This window comes from Acanthochromis polyacanthus, chromosome 19, assembly GCF_021347895.1.
Source record: "Acanthochromis polyacanthus isolate Apoly-LR-REF ecotype Palm Island chromosome 19, KAUST_Apoly_ChrSc, whole genome shotgun sequence".
Lineage (NCBI taxonomy): Eukaryota > Metazoa > Chordata > Actinopteri > Pomacentridae > Acanthochromis > Acanthochromis polyacanthus.
Genome location: NC_067131.1, coordinates 11808060 through 11828661, shown reverse-complemented (window position 1 = coordinate 11828661; position 20602 = coordinate 11808060). Strand labels below are relative to the sequence as shown.

The 20602-nt window shown below is 39.8% G+C and overlaps 1 protein-coding gene and 1 long non-coding RNA gene across 2 annotated transcripts in view; both read left to right on the top strand.

Moving 5' to 3' along the window:
* The window catches only part of LOC110958640 (protocadherin-15-like), a 209603-nt gene that overhangs the window by 137897 nt on the left and 51104 nt on the right, over positions 1-20602 (top strand). Inside the window, exon 26 of the mRNA XM_022205268.2 lies at positions 2696-2808. Within this exon, the coding sequence (XP_022060960.1) occupies positions 2696-2808 (113 nt within the window). The remainder of the gene's footprint in view (positions 1-2695; positions 2809-20602) is intronic.
* Positions 4031-11232, top strand: LOC127531073 (uncharacterized). Its single transcript, XR_007937947.1, has 3 exons — positions 4031-9618; positions 9964-10565; positions 10660-11232. It is a non-coding gene; the product is annotated as an uncharacterized LOC127531073 (long non-coding RNA).

Sequence of the window (20602 nt, the reverse complement as noted above, 5' to 3'; positions counted from 1 at the left end):
TGTGGTTTTGACTGAAACGACAATTGTATAGATTACCATCAAGTTTGTTTTTGTTCAGGAGGAAATACAAGCTAACATGCCAAACAGATGTGGGGAACATTGTAAAAATGAAACCTACTGCACATCAACATGTCGACATTATCATTATGAACATAGCTGTATGCTCTCGTGGCTAAAATCCGATGCATAACATATGCCGACTGCTCTCAGAACAGATGTTGCAACTCTGAACTTGCATTTTAAATGAATGAAAGCGGCTACCGCAGGTGTGTGAGCAGAGCACTAGGTCCTGAATTCTCCATATTTTTAAAAATGTAACTGTCAATATACAGGAAATGTTTTCCAATAGCAGCTGATGGTTTATTAAATTGCTGCCTTATCGAGTCCACTGTAATCTGTAGATATCAACTTACCCATATTACACAAACACAGGAAAAAAGTGAAACTTTCGAAGCACTACGCTGGGCCGAGAAACTGCGTTTATCTATGCATTCTTCCACTTATCTTGGGTCGGGTTGCTTTGGCAGGAGACTCAGCAGGTCATTCCAGACCTCGTTCTCCCCAGCAACGCTTTCCAGCTCGTTCTGGGGGATCCTGAGGTATTTCCAGACCAAACGAGATATGTAGTCCCTCCAGCGAGTTCTGGGTCAACCTCGGGGTCTCCTCCAGTTGGACGTGCCCAAACATCCCCCAAAGGAAAGCGCCCGCCCAGGAGGCATCCAAATCAGATAGCCGAACGGCCTCACCTGGCTCTTTTCGAAGTGACTAAAGACAGAAAAAATAAAAGCTCACTGTCTTGTTTTGCCACAACCCTACACTGTATGTGCGCTGTAGGTGTAGCCACTAAAAAGATACTTTCAGGTTCACGTATGCTCCGTGAGCAGTGTGCATACGTTATGCATTCATCAGCCAAGATTAATACAGTCTTGTTTTTAGTGAAAGTCTGTACTAGATCCTGTGAGGTTTTTTTTTGTCAAATCACTATTTTCAAGCTGACAAAGTGAACCCTGATATACTGTATAGTTTCACCTGTTCAGTAACCCGTAAAATTTTACGTCTGAGAAGGAAAAAAAATCTGTCTTTGACTGAACCGCCAACAATTATGCTCCCTCTGACAGAGGGTCACGTTGTGAACCTCTGTGGTTTGTAGCTTTGTGATTCGACTGCATTTACCTGTCACCAATCAGAAATGGATGTCTTTTGCAGTATTTTTGTTTTGTGTTTTGTTTTTTTTTTTTAAATTTTGGCCCTCATTTGAAAGTTAACACCTGGAAAGCACCAAAATTCTATTATTTTTTTTCTAGGTTTTTACATTGCCATCACTGGAGCAATAAGAATTCACCAAATGGAGGAACTATTATTTCCATCGTAGTAATGCCTTCAATGCAACAAATGCAAACAAATAGTCTTGAGTCTTTCAAACACAGTATGTAGCATTGCTCAGTGTAATTCCTTATCATTCATACCAGCTTCTTGTAAGTGTAAAGATGATTACTGAGGCTGTAGTTCAATAGAAACATCATTACTGGTTAAGATGCATCTGATTCGTCCCTGTCTCACTTTACCTTCTGCCTTATTATATTAAGTGCTTGGAGGTTTGGGACGACATCACATGAAATGAGTCATTAAAGATTAATTTGATCATCACTTTCAGATGTTACTTGCTTACTTGTGATGTTTTTGTCCATAAAGGTATGTTTGCACAGAGCACTCCCTGTCCCTCAGTATACTGCAGTAGCTTATTAGTTTCAAAACTGCCTTTTTCCCTGCTGCATTCCTCAATGGGGCTTTGAGCCGTGCTAATTTCATCTTTTCATTGGGCTTTAATTAACACAACAAGGATTCAGCGTCCTCTGAAGATGTCACTCTGGGGACTAATTCTACCTCATTTGCTCCCAATAACTCAAACAAAACGAACCAAACCAACACTGTGTACAATTTTTGGATTATGACTGAGATAAAAAGCAAGCTATCGATAGTGGACAGATGTCATCGACTACATAACTCTCTTGCCTAAAGGCGCTGCACCTTTTTTTCAAAAAGCCTCTTTGGGGCAGTTCAGCCTTCTTCAACAGTTGTGCCAAGCGCCCAATTCAAATATTCATTCATTAAGCTGGAAAAGAAGTTGTTATGAGACTGAACAAGGCACTTAACTACCGCATGTTCCAAGTTCACAAGTTCCCAGCTGTGAAAGAGTTATTTATGCGTTTAGCAGTTTCCTGGTTGAAGCACGAGTCACTGCCTGAATACAAAGAAGGGCAGTGCAGCATCAGCAACAATTATCCTGACTAAATAAGAGGGAGGAAACGCAATATTTCACTGTCTTGATATTTAAGGCTGGCCCTCATTAAGATTCCTTTGGGTCTGATTAACAGTGGTTACCCCCCAATTAAATGAAGAAGAAAGACTTAGCAAGAAATATTAAGCACACCAGTGGGATCTGCGCTCATTCTGCTCTCTGGTTCCCATGCAAATAATGTGCATTTAAACTGCAGGCAACAAAAAAGATGTAGACATTTATTGTAGTTTATTATAGGCCTGTCATGCATTAGCTGCATTTAGCTGCTCTCGCTGTAAGAAATGTTGTTAACAGATATATTTGCATTGTTAGAAGGCGTAAATAGGAGCTAATGTTTTGCAATCGTGGACATGTGTGGTTTGTAGTGATGTGACTCAGTCTTTCCCTGTGTGACAGCTGGTGGTGGTGGCCTACGATCACGGCGAGCCTGTAAAGGAGAATACAACTCTAGTGGAGATCACAGTGCTTCAGCCATCTGTTATTCCAGTGTTCACTCAGGAGGAATACAGGTACGCACACACACGCAAAAGAGCGTATACTTGCTGTCTAAATGTAGAAATGCAGCCCTTTAGTTGCTGCAAGGATGGCAATCCTGCGGAAAATCATCTCGGTTTCACAAACTTAAAATATCGGATGATACCCAGTCGCTCTTCCTCACGAAGACAAAGGATTTGTTTTTCACCAGGCAAATTATGGTTTTAAAATAGGTGTAATTAAAATATGGAGAAGAATTACAATGCAGTGAACTGAATTTATTGTTATAAACTTTCCTTTGATGAGGTTTATCCAAAGAGCACTTCATATAAATCCACCGCATCTCAGCAAACAGTATTATAAATAAGGACACGGCTGTGCAAAAATAACATTACAGGAAATTTAATAACTCTTTTTTTTGACAACTGTTTTCTTAGCTCAGACGCTCTGCCACATAATAACGCAGAAGGTGCTAAGTCTGAACAGCATGACTGATGTTTGCCTCTATAATTCACTTTTGATTACCTCTCAAATGATGTGCTTTGGTGTACGGAGATTCCCGAAAAGAATAAAAATTAAAATGTACGAACTTTGGCAAAGTTTGCAAGAAGACCAATCCCACAGCAAATATGTGCAGTTGCATGAACTCCCTTGGCAGCTTCTTCTGCAAATTCTGTAAAAGCTCACCTGTACTGGGGCAAACGCCATACGGTGCACGATGATCATGTAATTTTATTTGCTCGGGAACATTCTTATCCGTTTAATAAAAGTGTATAAGACTGTACTCATAAGTGTTAGCCTGCTGTATTGTCTTATATCATAGATCAATCATGAAACAATAGTGTGAAGCTGTTTTTCTGTTCAAAAGAAGTTCTTTCCTCCACTCTATAAGTACATAAATGCCTCTCCACTGACACACACTACACACTGTGTTTTGTCCTGCCAATAAACCCAGCGGTCACACACTACAAAACTCAGCTACCATTAATTAATTACTGTACACTTTTACCTCATGTGCAGACCGATACACACTCCCTCTCAAGTCAAGTTCAGCTGCTGCCTGCGTTACGAGGTCACGCGCTCACCTCAGGTTTTTTATCCTCTGTGATTGTCTGTGTCAGATGTGAAACTGCCCTATAATCTTTCTTGCTATTAACTCTTTTTTTTAAATCTTCATCTGTCATTCTTTCTATGTATTTTTCACTGAATATAAAATTGTTCTCTGTTATCCTGGTTTCTATCAGCCTTTCTGTATGCCTGGAGTTAGTGAACTGGTCTCCTTACATTTGTTTTTTTTGTTATGTTGTCTATCAGACACTATTGGAGATCTCAAGTTCCGATAAAAATTGCAGAAAACAATGCTTTTAAATATTACATTTTGAAAACACATTGGACGTTACCCGCACTATTCGGTTTGTTGCAGTTTTTCTTTACTTTCAGCTGCTTTATTTCCTTTTTCTCCGTTTTTGTCACCTTCCATCACACACCAAAGCGATCTACAGTTTTATATGCAGAATATGCTTAGGCATTTACTTTCATATAGTTGATATGCTGTCTCGCCATGCATCAAAATTGCTGCCTCTGCGACAGCTCGGCATTCAATATCAAATTCGACAAAAAAAAATGGCACCTTTGACGCAGGTTTCACAGAAGTACGTCTACGTTGACATTACAGCTCCTTTAAGCCTGCTCGGTTTCTTTACCCCGCCACCTGACCACCATTAGCTCCAAGCTAATGAGCGGGGCTGGGAGGACGGTAATTGCAACTTCAGTGTCGATTACAGACATATTTTCCCTCTATTGCAGACCAGATTTTAAGATGTCAAGGTTTGTCTTTCACTCGGCGCAGTAAAGCTCCCCTCTATTTTTAGGAAAAGGGTTTGCGGCAATAGAGAGAGAGAGAGAGAGAGCGAGAGATGTCAGCCAGCCATATAATACTGCATTTATGAATATGTAACATAGCTTCCAGCTACAAGAGCGTGTGTCTATGTGAGTGTGCACTTTTTGGAATTTGTATATTTTTTTGTATTTGCTAATCATCACACAATTCACATTTATGCATACATGCACACATTTTTACATTTGCACGCTGTGAATGTCCTTTTCTGAGGGCATTGCCTGTTGTGCTGTGGGTTGTGAGTGTCTCTTTGGATGTGTATGCCTTATGTTTAACATTTTCATCCCTGTAGCCTAATGTGTGTCTGTGTATAAGGCGGAGTGTTTTGTGCGTGTGTGCTCTTCTAATTCCATGTTGTATTCACAGAGTACAGTGGACCAGCTTTGAATGAATTATCCCGGCTTTATTGAATAAAAGCTAACCATTGTACCAGTGTGGCTTTAAGAGCTTACTAATGCAGCTTAATGATTTTGTATGGTTTCAGCAGACAGGCTTGTAGCCATGGGGAAGTCTGAATTAGTAATATTGATTCCTATAATGAAAAGGAGGATAACACTGAAACAGGGGAGGTGGTGAATGTTTTGTTGGTATTTTTTATGGATTTGTAAACTTTAGATATTGAATCGCTCCAGCATTAATGTTTTTGGTAGGAGACCCCATCAAAAAAGACAGTGGATTACCATGAAAAAACAAACAAAAGGTTGGATTGATTTGATCATAAATAAAGTGATTTTGGTGAAATATCACAAATTCATGCCTACATTTTGTTAGGTTTCCCAGCAGAGTGGCGCAGAACAGATTCTTTCTGTTTTTACAATTTCTGACTTGGATAAACGGTGTAATTTTGGCTTTTTTTCCTTTTTTTTTTTAGAGATAGCATGCCCTTCCAGCCCACCAGCTGGTTTTGGGGTTCAGTCTGGTTGTAATGTATTCGATAACTGTGAAAACTTGAGTGATAGGCTTTTTTGTTGTCTTGGCTCTGTCTCCAGCAAACAGCATTTCCAATGAAACAGCTAAGGTTAAAGTCCTGACTTTCAGCTTCAAGTGTGTTTTGGATTGTTCGCATCCATCCTGGGTGAGCAGTGTAGGACTTGTAGCTCATATTTTTGCTCCCAGGGCTTTGAACAGAAAGGTCTACAATTTCCTGCAAATTTTTGACAAATAACAACCTTCTATTGTCAGTGTTTCATCCAGTGTATATTTTTACTGTTTTACCATTTCTTACTATCTTTATTATCGAGTACTTGCACCTTTCGTGACTTTTTGCACCCCTCTGTTTGTTCCTAAGAGCTCTGTAACGATAAATTTCTCCTTTGTGAGATCAATAAAGTCTATCTTATCTCGTCTCGTCTCGTCTCGTCTCGTCTCGTCTCGTCTCGTCTCGTCTCGTCTCGTCTCGTCTCGTTCAAATCTACGAAGGTGGATAATAGATCCAGACTATAACTGCCATCTACATAGGGACCATAGAAAGAGAAGTTGCAGTATTGGAAATTGTTAATATATAATACAACTTTTCTACATGGCGGGTCAAATTCACAGAAGGTGTGATTTTTATCTACCTCTTTAATAATATAAGAAGCTATATCACACAGTCAACAGAAGATTTCATGCGCAGGAGACAGCCTTTATAAATTTTGATTCATGAATAATTTCGAACTTTGTCTTCATGCTCATCGACATGAAACAAGTTTTGTGTGCTTGGGGTGTAATGAAAGGAATATTTCCGGGATACGGCTGCAGTCCTGCATACATGCAAACGCACATTTCTCACCTTAAACTGAGCCTGAACGACAGTGAAACACTGCTTGCTGACTGTGCATTTTCACCCCATGGGTTCCTCCTCTAGTAAAACAGTTAACAAGCTCAGATTGTACATTTGTTAAATCACTGTAACAACTGTGAACAGAATTTCTCTCACCCTCCCCCTCTCTCTCTCTCTTTCCTTCACTGTAGTGGCATCCCTGCACCTGCAGAATTAGTATGCAGTAGGTATCACATACACATGAAGAGTTATCAGCACTCAGTGGCAATTATCAGCATGAGGTTAAATAAACAGAAAGAAAAATTTGCCTTTTCAAAGACTCCTCAGATCACTCCCAATACTTTTTTTTTCTTGTGTAGCATTGGAATATGTGTTTCTGTGCATGTGATTGTGTATCTCTGAATTCAGGCACAGGATCCTCCCTTCTCCCATGCTGTCAAAATGCCTCATAGCTTCTTACTTTGTTCATGAATCCAATTAGAAAGTGCTGAGAGAGTTGAGAGCCAAAACATCATCAAAGCTTTGTTTTTAATTGAGAACTTGTGTGATCAAAGATGGCAATATGTTGCTTTGTCTTACGTCATCACAGAGATGGAGATAACACGGCAACACGATGGCAGGAGATGTAGATAAATCTGCCTGTTATCTATCAGCTTGTCGCCGTGGATATACAGTACACACTCTGTTCAAGAATCACAGGCAGCCAGACGGGAGGTCACAGCTTTTATCGCTATCTGCCAGCTGGACAATTGCAAACCAAGAGGTGTCGGCTTCCCTTTGAAAGGAAGTGATCCCATTTGTCTGCCATCAAAGCAACTGAAATAACACGAAATTTACTTTTAGTCAGCTTCTTTATGCGGCGTAAGGAGGTGGTAGCTGTGGTCGGATGCATTGTGTTTCTGGGCTGTTCATCTGTTCCATTCTTGTGAAATCTCATAAGAAGATATCTTCAAATTTGGCACAAACATCCACTTGGACTGATTGGATTTTATTGGTCAGAAGTCACTGTGACCTCACAAAACACACTTTTTGGCCACAACTCGGGACCAGAAGGGGAGTTTGTGACCATATTTCACATTTGATTGACTTGGTGACACCTTGAAACTGTGCCGATTGTAAAGATCTTCTGCGCTGCTGGATTGATAATTTGTGTGAAGCGTCCACACTTGTAGCTCGTTTGCAGCAACATCTATGTTTTCACATTGCCTGTCACGGCTACAGCTTTGTGTTTTGGCAGAATCGGCTTTGTTGGCCAAGCTTGTGCACACATACAAGGGATTTGATATTGTTGGAATCTGGAGAGTTGCAAGTGGACTGATTGGCAGAGCTATTTAGCCGCAAGGTGGTAATTCTGTTTTGTGTTTTGTTTTTTCTTTTAAGAAAATATGGAGTTTTAATAGATGCATACATTAACTTTCTTGTAAACTGATCTGGAGTTTCAGCAGTATAACTGCAAGACTAAATTTTTAATCTTGTGCTGGGAACAGACAGAATAATTTTGTCTGCTGGCAATACTTCTTCACATAATGCTCGCAGCTGTGATTTATACACAGCCAGGCTTTTTATTGTCTTGTTTTGTAGAGCTGATGATCTAAATTTAAAGATTTGGCTCTTCTGATACTAGAATGAATTAATCAGGCTTTTTTTGTGTGGCATCTGACGTGTTTATTAGTGAAATTCCAACTGCATTACACGTTTCTAGCAAGCTGATAATCAGTACTGATCATAAGGTGGTACAAATGTAAAAAGTAAAATAATGTGACAATGTAAAGGTTGATTTATGGTTGTTCTTTTAACATAATGTCTAACGCAAGTATTCTCCTGTGAATTTGTGTGGATTTATTTCTCCCTCTCTGCGTTTTTCAAGCAGCCCCATGTTTCTGAGTTCACTGTTGTTGAGATTCTTTCCCATTTGTGATGAGGCATTGTGATTTGCTATTGTTAATTTGCTGAATACTTGAGCTATACAAATCTCGTCACTCATCAGAAATGTTTTTTCTGCAAACAGTCGTGCAACGCTGAATCAACAAGGAAAAGAATTCTCACTCCGATTTTATTATAGTGCGAAACAAACACAACAATAACAAGAACAGAGCTTTGAGCAGCTCAATGCTTCACTGTTACAAGCTGCTCCTAGTGTCTTGTAATTCCTATTTTAACAGCTTTTGCATCCTACTTATTTCTGGAGGATTGTTACATGTCTTTCCAGCCAGCTGTAAGTTGTTTTTTTTTAACTACTTGGAGTGCTTGAACCAGTCCATTTAATTATATATGACACTGGATACTACGAAAAACTCAACTTGTATGGAAATGAATGGGATAAACCATCCACCAATCACCAGTAATCATGTAAAATCAATGTCTCCAAAAAGGTCATATTTTACCTAACGGTATTATGTGATTTTTCAAAGTTCCTAAAACATGAGTCTGTCAATAACCTTAACCAACTGTAGCTGTTGTGTTTTATCCTATAAGGCAACTTCAAAAAGTACAAAACAGCTTGCGCAGATAAGTGTATCTGTGTGTCATTATAAAGGCATGCTTGCTTTGAATACACTGATGTAGAGTGCACTGTAATTCATATTATTATTCCATAAGGAAAAACTGTTTAATATCAGTGTAAATGAGACCTGTTTTAAGGGTTTATTTAACTAGTAAATCCAAGAATCCATGTGCGTATACTTCACATATCTTAACAAACGTACATCTGAATCGCATCAAACATATTGTAGGTTTATTGCTCAAGACTTGAGGAAGTCCAATGTCGAGTTTCAAACAGATTAGATGAATGTGAATTTTGGACCTTTTGTGATCTTTCGGGGTCCTCAGGTTGGCCTGTGGCTGCCAGTATTGACTGACCATGTCACCAAAGGCAAATGAACAGTATCACTTCTTGACAGCAGGCACTGCGCAAGTTAAAGCTGATTTTGGTCTTCTACATGAGGATGTTTGCTATATTGTATGATGTCTCTGATAAATGCTGTTTAGTATGTTGACAGCTTTACGTTAACAAGGACCAGGGCACTCACTTCATCAGATTCACGAGCTGAACTGGAAGCTGCGGAGTCTTTAGCGGAAGCTTTTTCTCACATACGGGACATCATTTCACAGCCATCAAACACTGAATCATTTCTAAATTCATTGGACGTCATCATGTCAAGGATAGAAGAGTGCAGAGCCAGTAGGGTAAGATGTTCCAACCAGGAAGCACTTGACACGTTTTATTCAGCGCTGCACTGACACTCAAAGCTACTTTTCTTTTAACATGTATTCGTACTTTTGCCAAAAGCAACAGCACATGCAGTTGGTTTCCTGAAGTCAATAGCCAGATTAAATTTGCGACCATTTATACGTCAGTATGGTAATAATTAAAAGCTATTTTGTGTTTTTAGTCAGGTTGATACATGAATGACTAACTGAATCCCTCATATGTGCTGTTTATGTTTTGCTGTTTTGTCAATTCTATGAGATATTACCTGCTTTGTGATACACAAATGTACTCATGTATTTCTTCAAAACTATTTTGGACAGGGATATCAAAGAAGTCTAGAAGACATGAGAAGAAAAATGGAGGTGAAGGTGATGGACTAAACATTGAGAACTGCACCAAAGATTACGATCCTGAAGAAGAGGGTGCTTGAAAAAATGCATGAGAATAAAAGCTTGCAAAAAAGCGGACACTGAACATCAAAACTGACAGCTAAATGCCAACCTCCAACAAGGAGGTTGATATTGGAAAGAAGTGGCAGGAGAAAGTCAGCATCCTTGAAGAGGTCTTCTAAGAAGAAGACAAACTGATAAGCAGGGTCAACCAAAACGACGCTGAAGCTGAATGAAGTGGAATCGGTTCTGAAAAAGAGGAAATTGGAAGGTGAAGCTCTTGTGGAAAGACTCTGGCAGAGAGAGAGAAGTGGCATTAGAAGGAGCTCCAACAGAACAAGCAGTGCTTCCAGAATTAGCCCTCTGATAAATTAGTTTAATGCCAGAAAGGAGCTTTTCCAAAAGTGTTGGGAGAAGGCGACGCAGCATATGAAGGAGACAAAAAAAAACCTAGAAGAGATCTTGCTGGCCAAGAAAAAGTTTTGACTCCACCAAAAATCAGAGTTGAATGAGGAGAAAACATCCAGCTTCAGGTATGTAGTTTAAATTTTTGATTTAAACAAGACATTTCTGATGAAATTAGACCTCTTGATGTGAAATAAAAGCATGCTGCCTTTCTTTTTTCAGAAGCTCAAAGTGCAGAAGAAGCAGAAGAAAAGCTTCTGAAGTTTCTTCCATCTTTCCCCTTGCCCCATTTACCCTTCCTACCCTTTACTCTTCTCACACCATCCCTCGTCCCACTCATCTTTTGTCATTACAAAGACATAAACAAACGATAAGTTCCACAGGGTAGCGTCATGGGTCCACTTCTTGTTTTCTTTTTACTTTGAAGTCAGCTGTGATGTTTTATTATGCAGATGGCTATGTTGTACTTGTATTTCATGAAGAAAAAACAGTCACAGAATCAGGAAAGGTCTTTTTAATATGAGTATTTGGTTCCTTCTGCCTTTGAAAAACACCTAACAATGATATATTTAATCAGCACAACTCGCCAATAAATATGCAGAAAATGCATTAAATCAGGTAGCACCTATTTTAACTTCATCATGAGTTATTACTGTAAGCTGTGTGACCTCCAAACAAAGCTTTTACCGTACACTGTGTACAATTTAAGTTGTTTGTTTTGGAACAGAATAAAATCAAAATTCTTTACAATTTCATTAAAATGTAAATGAAATCCATTGCTCAGTGAAATCATCAATAAACAAAGCTTCAAAAGAAAATTCTGTTTGGTTTCCTTACTGTGTTTCCAGTAATGTTTGGCTTTGTTCTATTGATTCTTGTTGCCGCTAGTTTGAGGTTTACAAAGGGTCCAGAAAAAATGATGTCCAAGCAAGGCTTTATATTTCAACAGTATTGTGCCTCTTTGAAAATTGCCAGTCAAATTTTGCAGTGATGTCTTTTCTCCTCCAACCAACAAGTAGAAAACATTATAATAACACCCAAAACACCAAAAAAGAAAACGGGACAAGTCTGAGCATGTGACCAAACATTAGAAGTCAAATTTGTATTTTGCACTAAATTGTACAGAATCTGCGCCACAGCACCACAAATTCTCTCAAGTGCTGTGATCACATTGGTGATGTTGAGTTACGAGGGTGACATTTACTGATACATCATGTGGTAAATTTAGAGTTATGCTCTGTTTCTTCCTGAAGAGAATCATGGGCCATTTATCAAATATTCTGTGGGATGATTCTGTGGGATCATTTGCAGCAGCCAGTAGATGGAAATCTTTGGTAGTTTTATTTGCAAGTTAAGACACTGTATTGGTTGTACAGGCAATATGATCAGCCAAGACTGTGACACAAGGCCGATGCTTTCATCTAATGAACTGTGTCAGTGGTGAGATGGAAGTTTTCTCATTTCTGAAGGCGATATATACAAACGCTCCTCAGATATCTGCACCGTAAGAGTATGTCAAAAGAAAAACGTCCAAGCCGCAGTTCTATAAAGCTGATATAAGCCTAACCGATTCTGTTGAAGGCTACCTTGTTTTGTTGATGCACACAAACAGGCAGGTGCACACGGAGCGCTCTTGGCAATGTTACAAGTGCAGCAACAAATGGCAAACAACCGCGGCGCTGTTATTTATACGATCGCTTGCAGTTGGGTGACAGCAAGGCAGGGAGGGGTTGAGGCTAGAGAGAGTGAGGAGACTGGAAGGAAGAACTACAGATCGTGGAAGATGCTGGGAGAGGATAGCGGGGAGAAGCGGTTGGCATGAGTTTCAGATAGAGAAAGTTGAAGTGAAAGAGAGGAGTTTGGGGGGGGGGACCCGCTGAGGGAGAGGACAGGGGGATATACTACAATAAAAGTTTGAGGCAGAGAGAAAACAAGTGACAGTGCTGCCAGAATATACCATTTCAAAAACACACTGAAGTTGACAGGCAGAAAGGCAGACACACATGCACAAACGGATCAACATACAGGCAGAATAGTCTTTAAAGTGGCAGATGAGCTGACAGGCTGACAGATTGAAGTAGATTGAAGCAAACAAGTAGGCAAAGACTCGAATAGAGAAACGCTGAGACGCAGATGGACAAGATGATATTCAGACAGTCAAATTGACAGGCAGGCAGACTGACACTCAAAATATTCCACTAGCTGTATAGATAATGCTCAGAGTCAGCACTCAGTCAGGTAGACAGTCATCTGTATGGTTATGTATTGCGGATATACTGACACTTTCTTCTGCTCTTTGTTCTTATTCTTGTGGCTTTAAAAGTGCATTTACATTTTGCTTCATTTCATCCCTCAAAACGTGTGCATATGCACATAATTCCAAACAAAAACATATAAAAAAAAACAGTGCATCTATAGGATGATATTGGACGAGACACAGCAGGTGAATAGCTCTCTTTATTAGATCAGAACAGATGGAGAATACAACATCCATCGGCTTGTGTCTGAAATATAATGAACCCGATATGAAAGTTTTAAAGCCTGAAAAATAAGAACCGTGGCATGAATGCACAAGTTCTCGTTTCTGCGGGCTTCGATGACCTTAAAGCAACACCAGAGGGTCACATGTGAAACTCTTGAAAAGGATGGTAAGGCGCAGTCGGGCAGATTCAGCCTCCTTCATGTCCTCCCTTTTGAATAGGCTGATGTCGTTCTGCTGGGTGCAGGTTATTTTACGGCTCTCTTTAACAGCTGTACAGACAATTTTCTTGGCTTTGACACCCAGATTACCAAACCAAAAGATCAAAGAAAACCCTTAAAACGGGCTCACTGTAAAACCCCAAATTTGGACAGTTCCTTTAAACTGAAAATCTGTTGCTGACAGCGTTAGACTGCATATCTGCATCGCGCTGAAAGGTCAGCTACTGTCAATTTCCATGTTACAGCTTGAAATTACCTTGATCTGTGGTTTCTGAAATATAGCTGCATTGCAGTAAGAATACGAGAACAGAGGGCAGAAAATTATGATTCAGAATTTGCTTTGAGCCCGCAAAAAGCACAATATGGCTATTGTTTCCCAGATCCTTCGATAAGATGTGTTTTGTGCGATCAGAGTGTTGAGGGAATTGCACGATTATTGTCTTCTGCTGAGATTTTCTGGCACAGATACTCATTTATTAATATTCTTCATGTCTGCATCGAGTTAGACTGTAGTTTAGAATTGCAAACGTGATCCTTAGTGCCCTTTCTGTGGGCTACTTTTCAGTCATAACGCTCGATGAAGGCTAGTCTCCTTCCCCAGCAAGGATAAATAGTATAAAATCTAAGATATTTAACAAGTGATGGTCAAATATTCAAAGGAGGACAGACACTAGCACACAAACCCAATGCCAGCACATACTCTCAAAGCAAGAGGAAGATAAAATGACACCGATACTGAAATTAATGGACATACGGAACAATCTGGCCAAAAAGAATAAATGACACAATCGAACAATGCATTATGTGCAATTCTGTGTGATTGCATACTTATGTAAATGTGGGAGATAATCTAACCTTGGGAGGCAATTAATAATAATCTTCCTCCTTATCAGCCTCGGGCATTTAGCAGCTGATTGCGTAACAATCAAGAGTTCAGGGAAGATACAATGAGGATGGCCAAAAAGCTGGCAGCTTGTAAACAAAAAGTTGGCAGCTTTTAAATGATAGTAATTTAGTTTGCCTGGATAGCGTCTGGTAGAAACTACATGTCAAGTGATTGGTCAAGGAAACAGAACAGACTCTTTTTAAGCTGCAGATTAAAGGCTTGGGAAGATGTAGCAAATCTTTGCCTCCTAGCATTGTATTATATATTGTATTTTGTGTATGTATATAAAACGCAAGTTTATTTGTATAGCACAATTCACACACAAGGCAATTCAAAGTGCTTTACAATGCCAGAGAAATACATTTAGAACTATGATTTAAAGGTAGACATGCTCTAAAATCATAAGTAAAACATAAAAGCAGACATGACGATCATAAAAGTGCAATAAAAGGCGAGAAAACAGATTGAGCATCTAAGAGAAAGCTGCAGTCAACAATGTGGTTTTCAGGCCTGATTTAAAAGAGCAGACCTCAGATGTTCAAGAAGTTTGTTTCACAGATGAAGAGCAAAAAACTGAATGCCGCTTCACTATTTTTAGTTCAGATTCTTGGAACACACAGTAAACCTGTCCCTGATGACCTGAGGGCTCTGGATGCTTCATATGGAGCGGATAAGTCCAGGATGTATTTTGGTTCATGACCATTCTGTGCTTTTTAAGATTTTCTGATAGTTTTTTTTGTGTCTTTTCAGTTTGTTTGTTGATGTGTTTGCAACTGTCAAGCGCCTCAGAGCTGGAGACAAAAGATAATTAATCGAGAGGCAGGTAGACTCATGAGATGGCGTCAATAAACTTGGTTTTGATTAATGACAATCACAAGCAATGATTCCCATTTACTTGCAGTATATGTCTGTACTGTCTTTAGCTCGCTTTCACAGACAAAGCTGCGAAATTAAAGTTCCACAAAACAAGTTTTTAATTAATACTCCTTATAATGCAAAATGACGCAAGGCAGCACTCAAAGCTGCAAAAAGACGAATAATTTAACTTGGAGTTTGTTTTTGGTTATTTCTTTTTTAAAATTTATTTAATGCGAGATTTAGAAATGCAGATGAAAGAACTATATACCATGAAAAACAACTCTCCTTGGCATTCCAGATTCCCAACAAAGACAGCAACAATTTAAGCAGCACTCCGAGAGGATTCTTTGGCATTTTTAAGGAGATTAATACATTTTTAAACATTTATTTCTTGTGACTTTTGAGCAGATGTTGTGTTGTGTCTATCCTGTGTCCTACCAAGAAGCTGTTTTTGTTCCAGTCTACCTGTAACCAGGACTTTTTTGGATAACTTCTGGTACAATACATTGTTTTAGTTGCTCAAACCTGAACCTTCTCAAAGATTTGAGCATCTTATGGGGTAAAGCTAATTTTCTAACACTATCAAAATTTGTTGTCTTGCAGATGAAGACAACAGAAGGGGGGACTAGGAAGCAAATTCAGCATAGCTCGACAAAACCCAAAGCCCCAATATGATCAAATGGAACCACACTGATGGTTGTCATACGTCTATGTAAAGACAGGCCTTTTTCATTAGGCTCTAGAGCTCAATTGAGTCTTCTTCTGCACAAAGTGGACCAATCATGCGCTGCCTACTTCAATCAGAAAGAACAGTTTGTTATACTGGAGAGCTGTAAAGAATCTGAAAATCTAAGAAATGGTAAAAAGCACTGCAAGGCAAGTGATTCAAGTGAGAAATAGTGGTAGAAAATTGTTACTCGTACAAGTTAATAGATTTATTTTAGCACTCTCAATGCAGCCGCTTACTTGTAACATAACAGTTGCACATTGGATACTCAAGAGGTGCATTTAGGTCTAACACCGTCCCATAATGTCCTATAAGCTTGAATATACATGTGCACAGACATTTGCAGTTAAAGCCATACTTTTACCATTTAGCTGAATAGAAATGTGATCCTTGACAATATGTTATACGGTGTAATATATTCAACCGAAGCAGTACAAGTCAGGGTTTCTTGTCATTCGTTAGCCTTAACAGTTTCACATATAGTTTTCCTGCAATTATCTATACAAGTGGCTGAAGTTGTGAGCTTGTATGCTTCTCAATTTAGGGAAAAAGATGGCAACATGCTTGAAACACTCGCAGACGTACATATAGGCTGGACAAAATCCTTTTTAGCAGTGCTGTGCAAAATTTCAAAAATTCTTGTTGCAGCACACAGGCATATGTTTTATATTTCCTCTAGCCTCGTTCATTTTCCCCATTTCTTCCCTCTCATGGCATATCTCTTCTTCTCCGTATCGCCTGTCATTGATTCCTGTGCATATGTTTTATGTATTGGTGCTTGAACATTGCTCTGCTCAGGTTCAGGCTGTCTGAGAGGCGCTAAACCATTTGACTCTCAGTTGACAATTGCGACAAGACTCTAAAGTGAGAGGAGGACCGGGGAAAGCGAAAAAGAAATGCAGAGGCTCTTGCTGACGGAATACTGAAAAGAGAGAATCAGTTGCGGAGAGAGAGAGAGAGAGAGAGAGAGAGAGAGAGAGAGAGAGAGAGAGAGAGAGAGAGAGAGAGAGAGAGAGAGAGAGAGAGAGAGAGAGAGAGAGAGAGAGAGAGAGAGAGAGAGAGAGAGAGAGAGAGAGAGAGAGAGAGAGAGAGAGAGAGAGAGAGAGAGAGAGAGAGAGAGAGAGAGAGAGAGAGCTGCAAGACCGGAGAAAGAGTGATTGACGGGAAGAAGGAGTGACGAAAAGGGAGAGGCCGCTTGTGAACCAGTACAGCCGAATGGAGGGAGGTAGGAGAGAGAGAGATGTGGGATTAGAGAAAGGAGGAGAGTGCCAGAGGGCACAGAAAATGAATTTTTATTATTCAGACAGCACTGAGCAGAAATAAGAAACAGAAAAAAAATAAAATAGATAGGTTACATGCCCTGGCAACTGTAATAAAATCACCAGTTTTGACTCACTAGCACAGTATTTAAAGTACTTGTTCTAATGTTGAGGTCTACTCAGTCTATTTAAAAGTTTGATTTAAACACCCTTTTTATCAGAAAGCTGTTATTTCAACTGTCATGCTCTCTAAGTTGTAAGAACATGTGAACTGAAAGTGGAAATGTTCCAAGTACTAAAAAGTGGTCACAGCATGAGAAGAGCTGATAGAACTGCAGCCAACCTGTAAAGGTTATTACTGCGGGCAGTTAAGACCTCCCCTTCAACAGTCTCCTAATGAAAATCCTGCAGTCACTTTAGCAACCCTCTGAAAAGAAAAAAGGAACAGGAAGGCAAGGTGAAAGATGTAAGTTGTCTTTTTGAAGCTGGTGGTTGTGTAGCTTGTACCTCAGGCTGCTGACCGCTAATACTCCGAGTAAAAGAGCATCTTATTGGTTATCTGGCTTTTTGTACCGGGATGATATCAAAGCACTTGTGAAAAGAGAAGTAATTTATCCGTCCAAATTGGCACATATGTGGGATCATTTACCAAAGAAAGTCCATAAACAAGTGACACTAACAACATAGATGGATGCATATAATGTTGACTTACAGCATCCAGTTCTGATAAGCTCCTTGACTTGACAGCCATGTTTGGACCATTTATTATCGCCTCACCCTGCCATTAGCTGACAGAGAAAATGGCAATTAGGGAGCTTGAGGTGTCAACAGAAGTACAGCCATATTCCAACTCATAAATTATTATTGTGCTTTGCTGCATCGTGTGGCCATTATAGAACAGCTAAGAATGGTTTTGCCTTTAGATGATGTTGATTTTGAAACTGGATCATGGCTAAGGTGCCAGCTGGTCTGTTAACTATTTTCCAAGGCCTAGTGTGGATATTTTCCCGCTTCATTTAAAAAAATGAAGGAATTCAGTCCACTCATTCACATCAGATACCATACCAGACAGGACTGTCATTTCATCATGTCTGAAAACTTTAAACCACAGATACTGTTCTAAAGTAATATTGACGAAGTAGATGCAGAAGGTTTGGCATGCCGTTGAAGTGGTGCAGCAATGCAGTATTAAGTTATAAACCTGCAACTGCTAGCACTAACCAAATGTAAAGAAACTGGTATATCTGTTTTAGGCACAAACTCATCTCACAGAGCAAAAATGGGCATCTAAAAATGACATGTCACACTGTTGTTTACCAAATGCTTTCTTTTGCATGTACACATGGAAATACGCAAACCAGATTTTATCAAAAGCTTCGCTTTGAAATGTCGCCCATCACCGAAAACGCTATTTGCTTGCAAATGAGAGACCCAAATGTAGAGGACAATTTGGCAAAATGTACATATAAATGTAGAAAAGACCTAATTCACAGTGAAACATAAATTGATTTACGATGAAAGGTATTGAATCATTTCCGTTGTCTCTTAATTTGAAAATAGGTCATTTCAGGTCATTATAATGTCGTGTCTGATAAATACTACTGTTTTATGTAATGTCTCCTGGCCTTTTTGAGCACTTTAAAACCTTATTTCAATCCCGCTTTAATCATCTCCACCTAATTCACAAAATTCTGCTGTCTGATATTGCTATTCAGTGTGAGAAGGGTCACAATGTCTGGTTAGTTTCCTGAACAATTAAGGAGCCCATTGTTTGACACATCGATTTTTTTTGTGTGTGTGTTACATTGTCTTGCAGTTTGAACAGTTTCACTTTGTACTATCTGATTTCCCGCAGGGCTGCTCTCAAAAGATCCTTAATGAACCTGTAATGAGCTTGCTTTAATATTATTATAGTGATATTTAACATATTTCGGCTCACTATAGTCTCGCCTGAGGCTGTGCTGTGAAATAAATAAAACTGAACTTTGCTACAAAGGAGACCACATTGCGTGCATCTTTCTAGCTATCAGCATGTACCCAGGCATGGCCTCCCACACGTTGTATAGTATGTGATACAGTAGATCAAACATGACTGTCGTCTACAAGAAGAAAAAAAAGCCTTTGTGAAGTGTCGTTGGCTCAGCCCCACAGAACCAAAGCGACGCTTGGCACCGAGCATATTGCAGTTTGCTTTTGGACAAAGACACACCGAGAGAAAGAAAGAGATCATCAGAAGTGACAGAACAAGAATTGCAGTGGAGAAAGGGAGAAATGAAAAGGAGCGGCGTGAGGAGGGACGGAAAGAATAATGACAAGAGGGCGGATGATGATGCATCATAAGGCAATGGGAGCTGAAAGAGACAGGATAGAAAGTGTGTGTGTGTGTGTGTGTGTGGGGGGGGGGGGGGGGGGGGCTGTAATGAGTGAGACAAACGGATGACAGTGGCTTTGAGAGAAAGACCCACAAAGAGAAGGGTATCATTGCCAACATCTATCACTATCCTCATTATTCTGTCTCTCCTTTCACACTGCAGAAACTCTGAACGTGGCTCTGAAAGGCTATGATGTCCTGCAGCTGACATTCAGTCTGAACGTGTGTCTATTTATTTTAAGGTGAAGACCACGGAGCTGGTTGTAGGGTTAATGTTACACTTATGATGGCACTGCAGTTAGAGCAAGAGTGAATGGATGTCAATACGCTGTCCCTGTAAGTATAGCAGTGCAAGTGTGTGTGCGCGTGTGTTTCTGTTATCAGTATCAGCCCAGCTTGCAGTAGTCAGGACAGAAGTGATTAGAGAGCGTGGGAGGGGGGGTGCACTCTTGATAATGACCTGTATGTGCACTTTTATCTGTTCTCCGACATGTCCAACACATGCAGCCTGGTGTACATTTTTGCATCCGTATGACTGTACTGTACAAGTGTGCATAGTCCAGTGCATCGGCTTTCGTGTGTTTCTGTGCGCTCTTTATCCATACCAAGTAGCCGTTGTGGAGGAGTGGGAGCAAGAAAGGACAGTAAATAAGCAGAAGTAGCTTCTGGGATGTTGGTCGGAAGCAGAAGCCGGAGGGAAAAAGGAAAGGAGGGGGAGGGTGGCGATAAAATGCAGAAGGAGAAATGTAGATGGCCATGAAGGGAATGTAAGTAGGAAATTGAGGTTTTAGAGAGGAAGCGGTGGTGAAAGAGGGACAGCGTGAATAGGAGTGGGAGGATGAGCAAAATAATACAGCAAGAGGAGTAAAATAATTTCATGTTTAGCTATTAGACTGCACAAAAGTACATATTTAGTGTGTATGCCTGAATTACCATTGTGTGGCATAGAGTAGTTTCACTCAGCTGGTGAGTCATTTTAGGGTAGGAAAAGACTGTTTTCCTGGAAAAAAAACTTAATTAAATGTAACTTTGACACATGGGGATGAGTTTTTAGGGCTCAAATCAATGATTGCAGAGACTTTAACCCTCTGAATCCCAGCCATTTGGGCAAATTTTTACTGACTGTACAATATAAAGTCCTGCATTGCTCTAAAAATGACAGCACAACCATGGTGAGAAGTCGAAGCGGCTCAATAATCTGCTTTGTTCTTTATAACACAGTTATAATGCCATAAATCAGAAAGTTAAATTCCTTTATTTTACAAGAATTGGGGGGAAAAAGGCTGGAATCAATATGTAGAACATTCGTCCAAGTGCCCAGAGATGTTATTAATACTGGGGGGAAAAGATGACTCTACAAACTA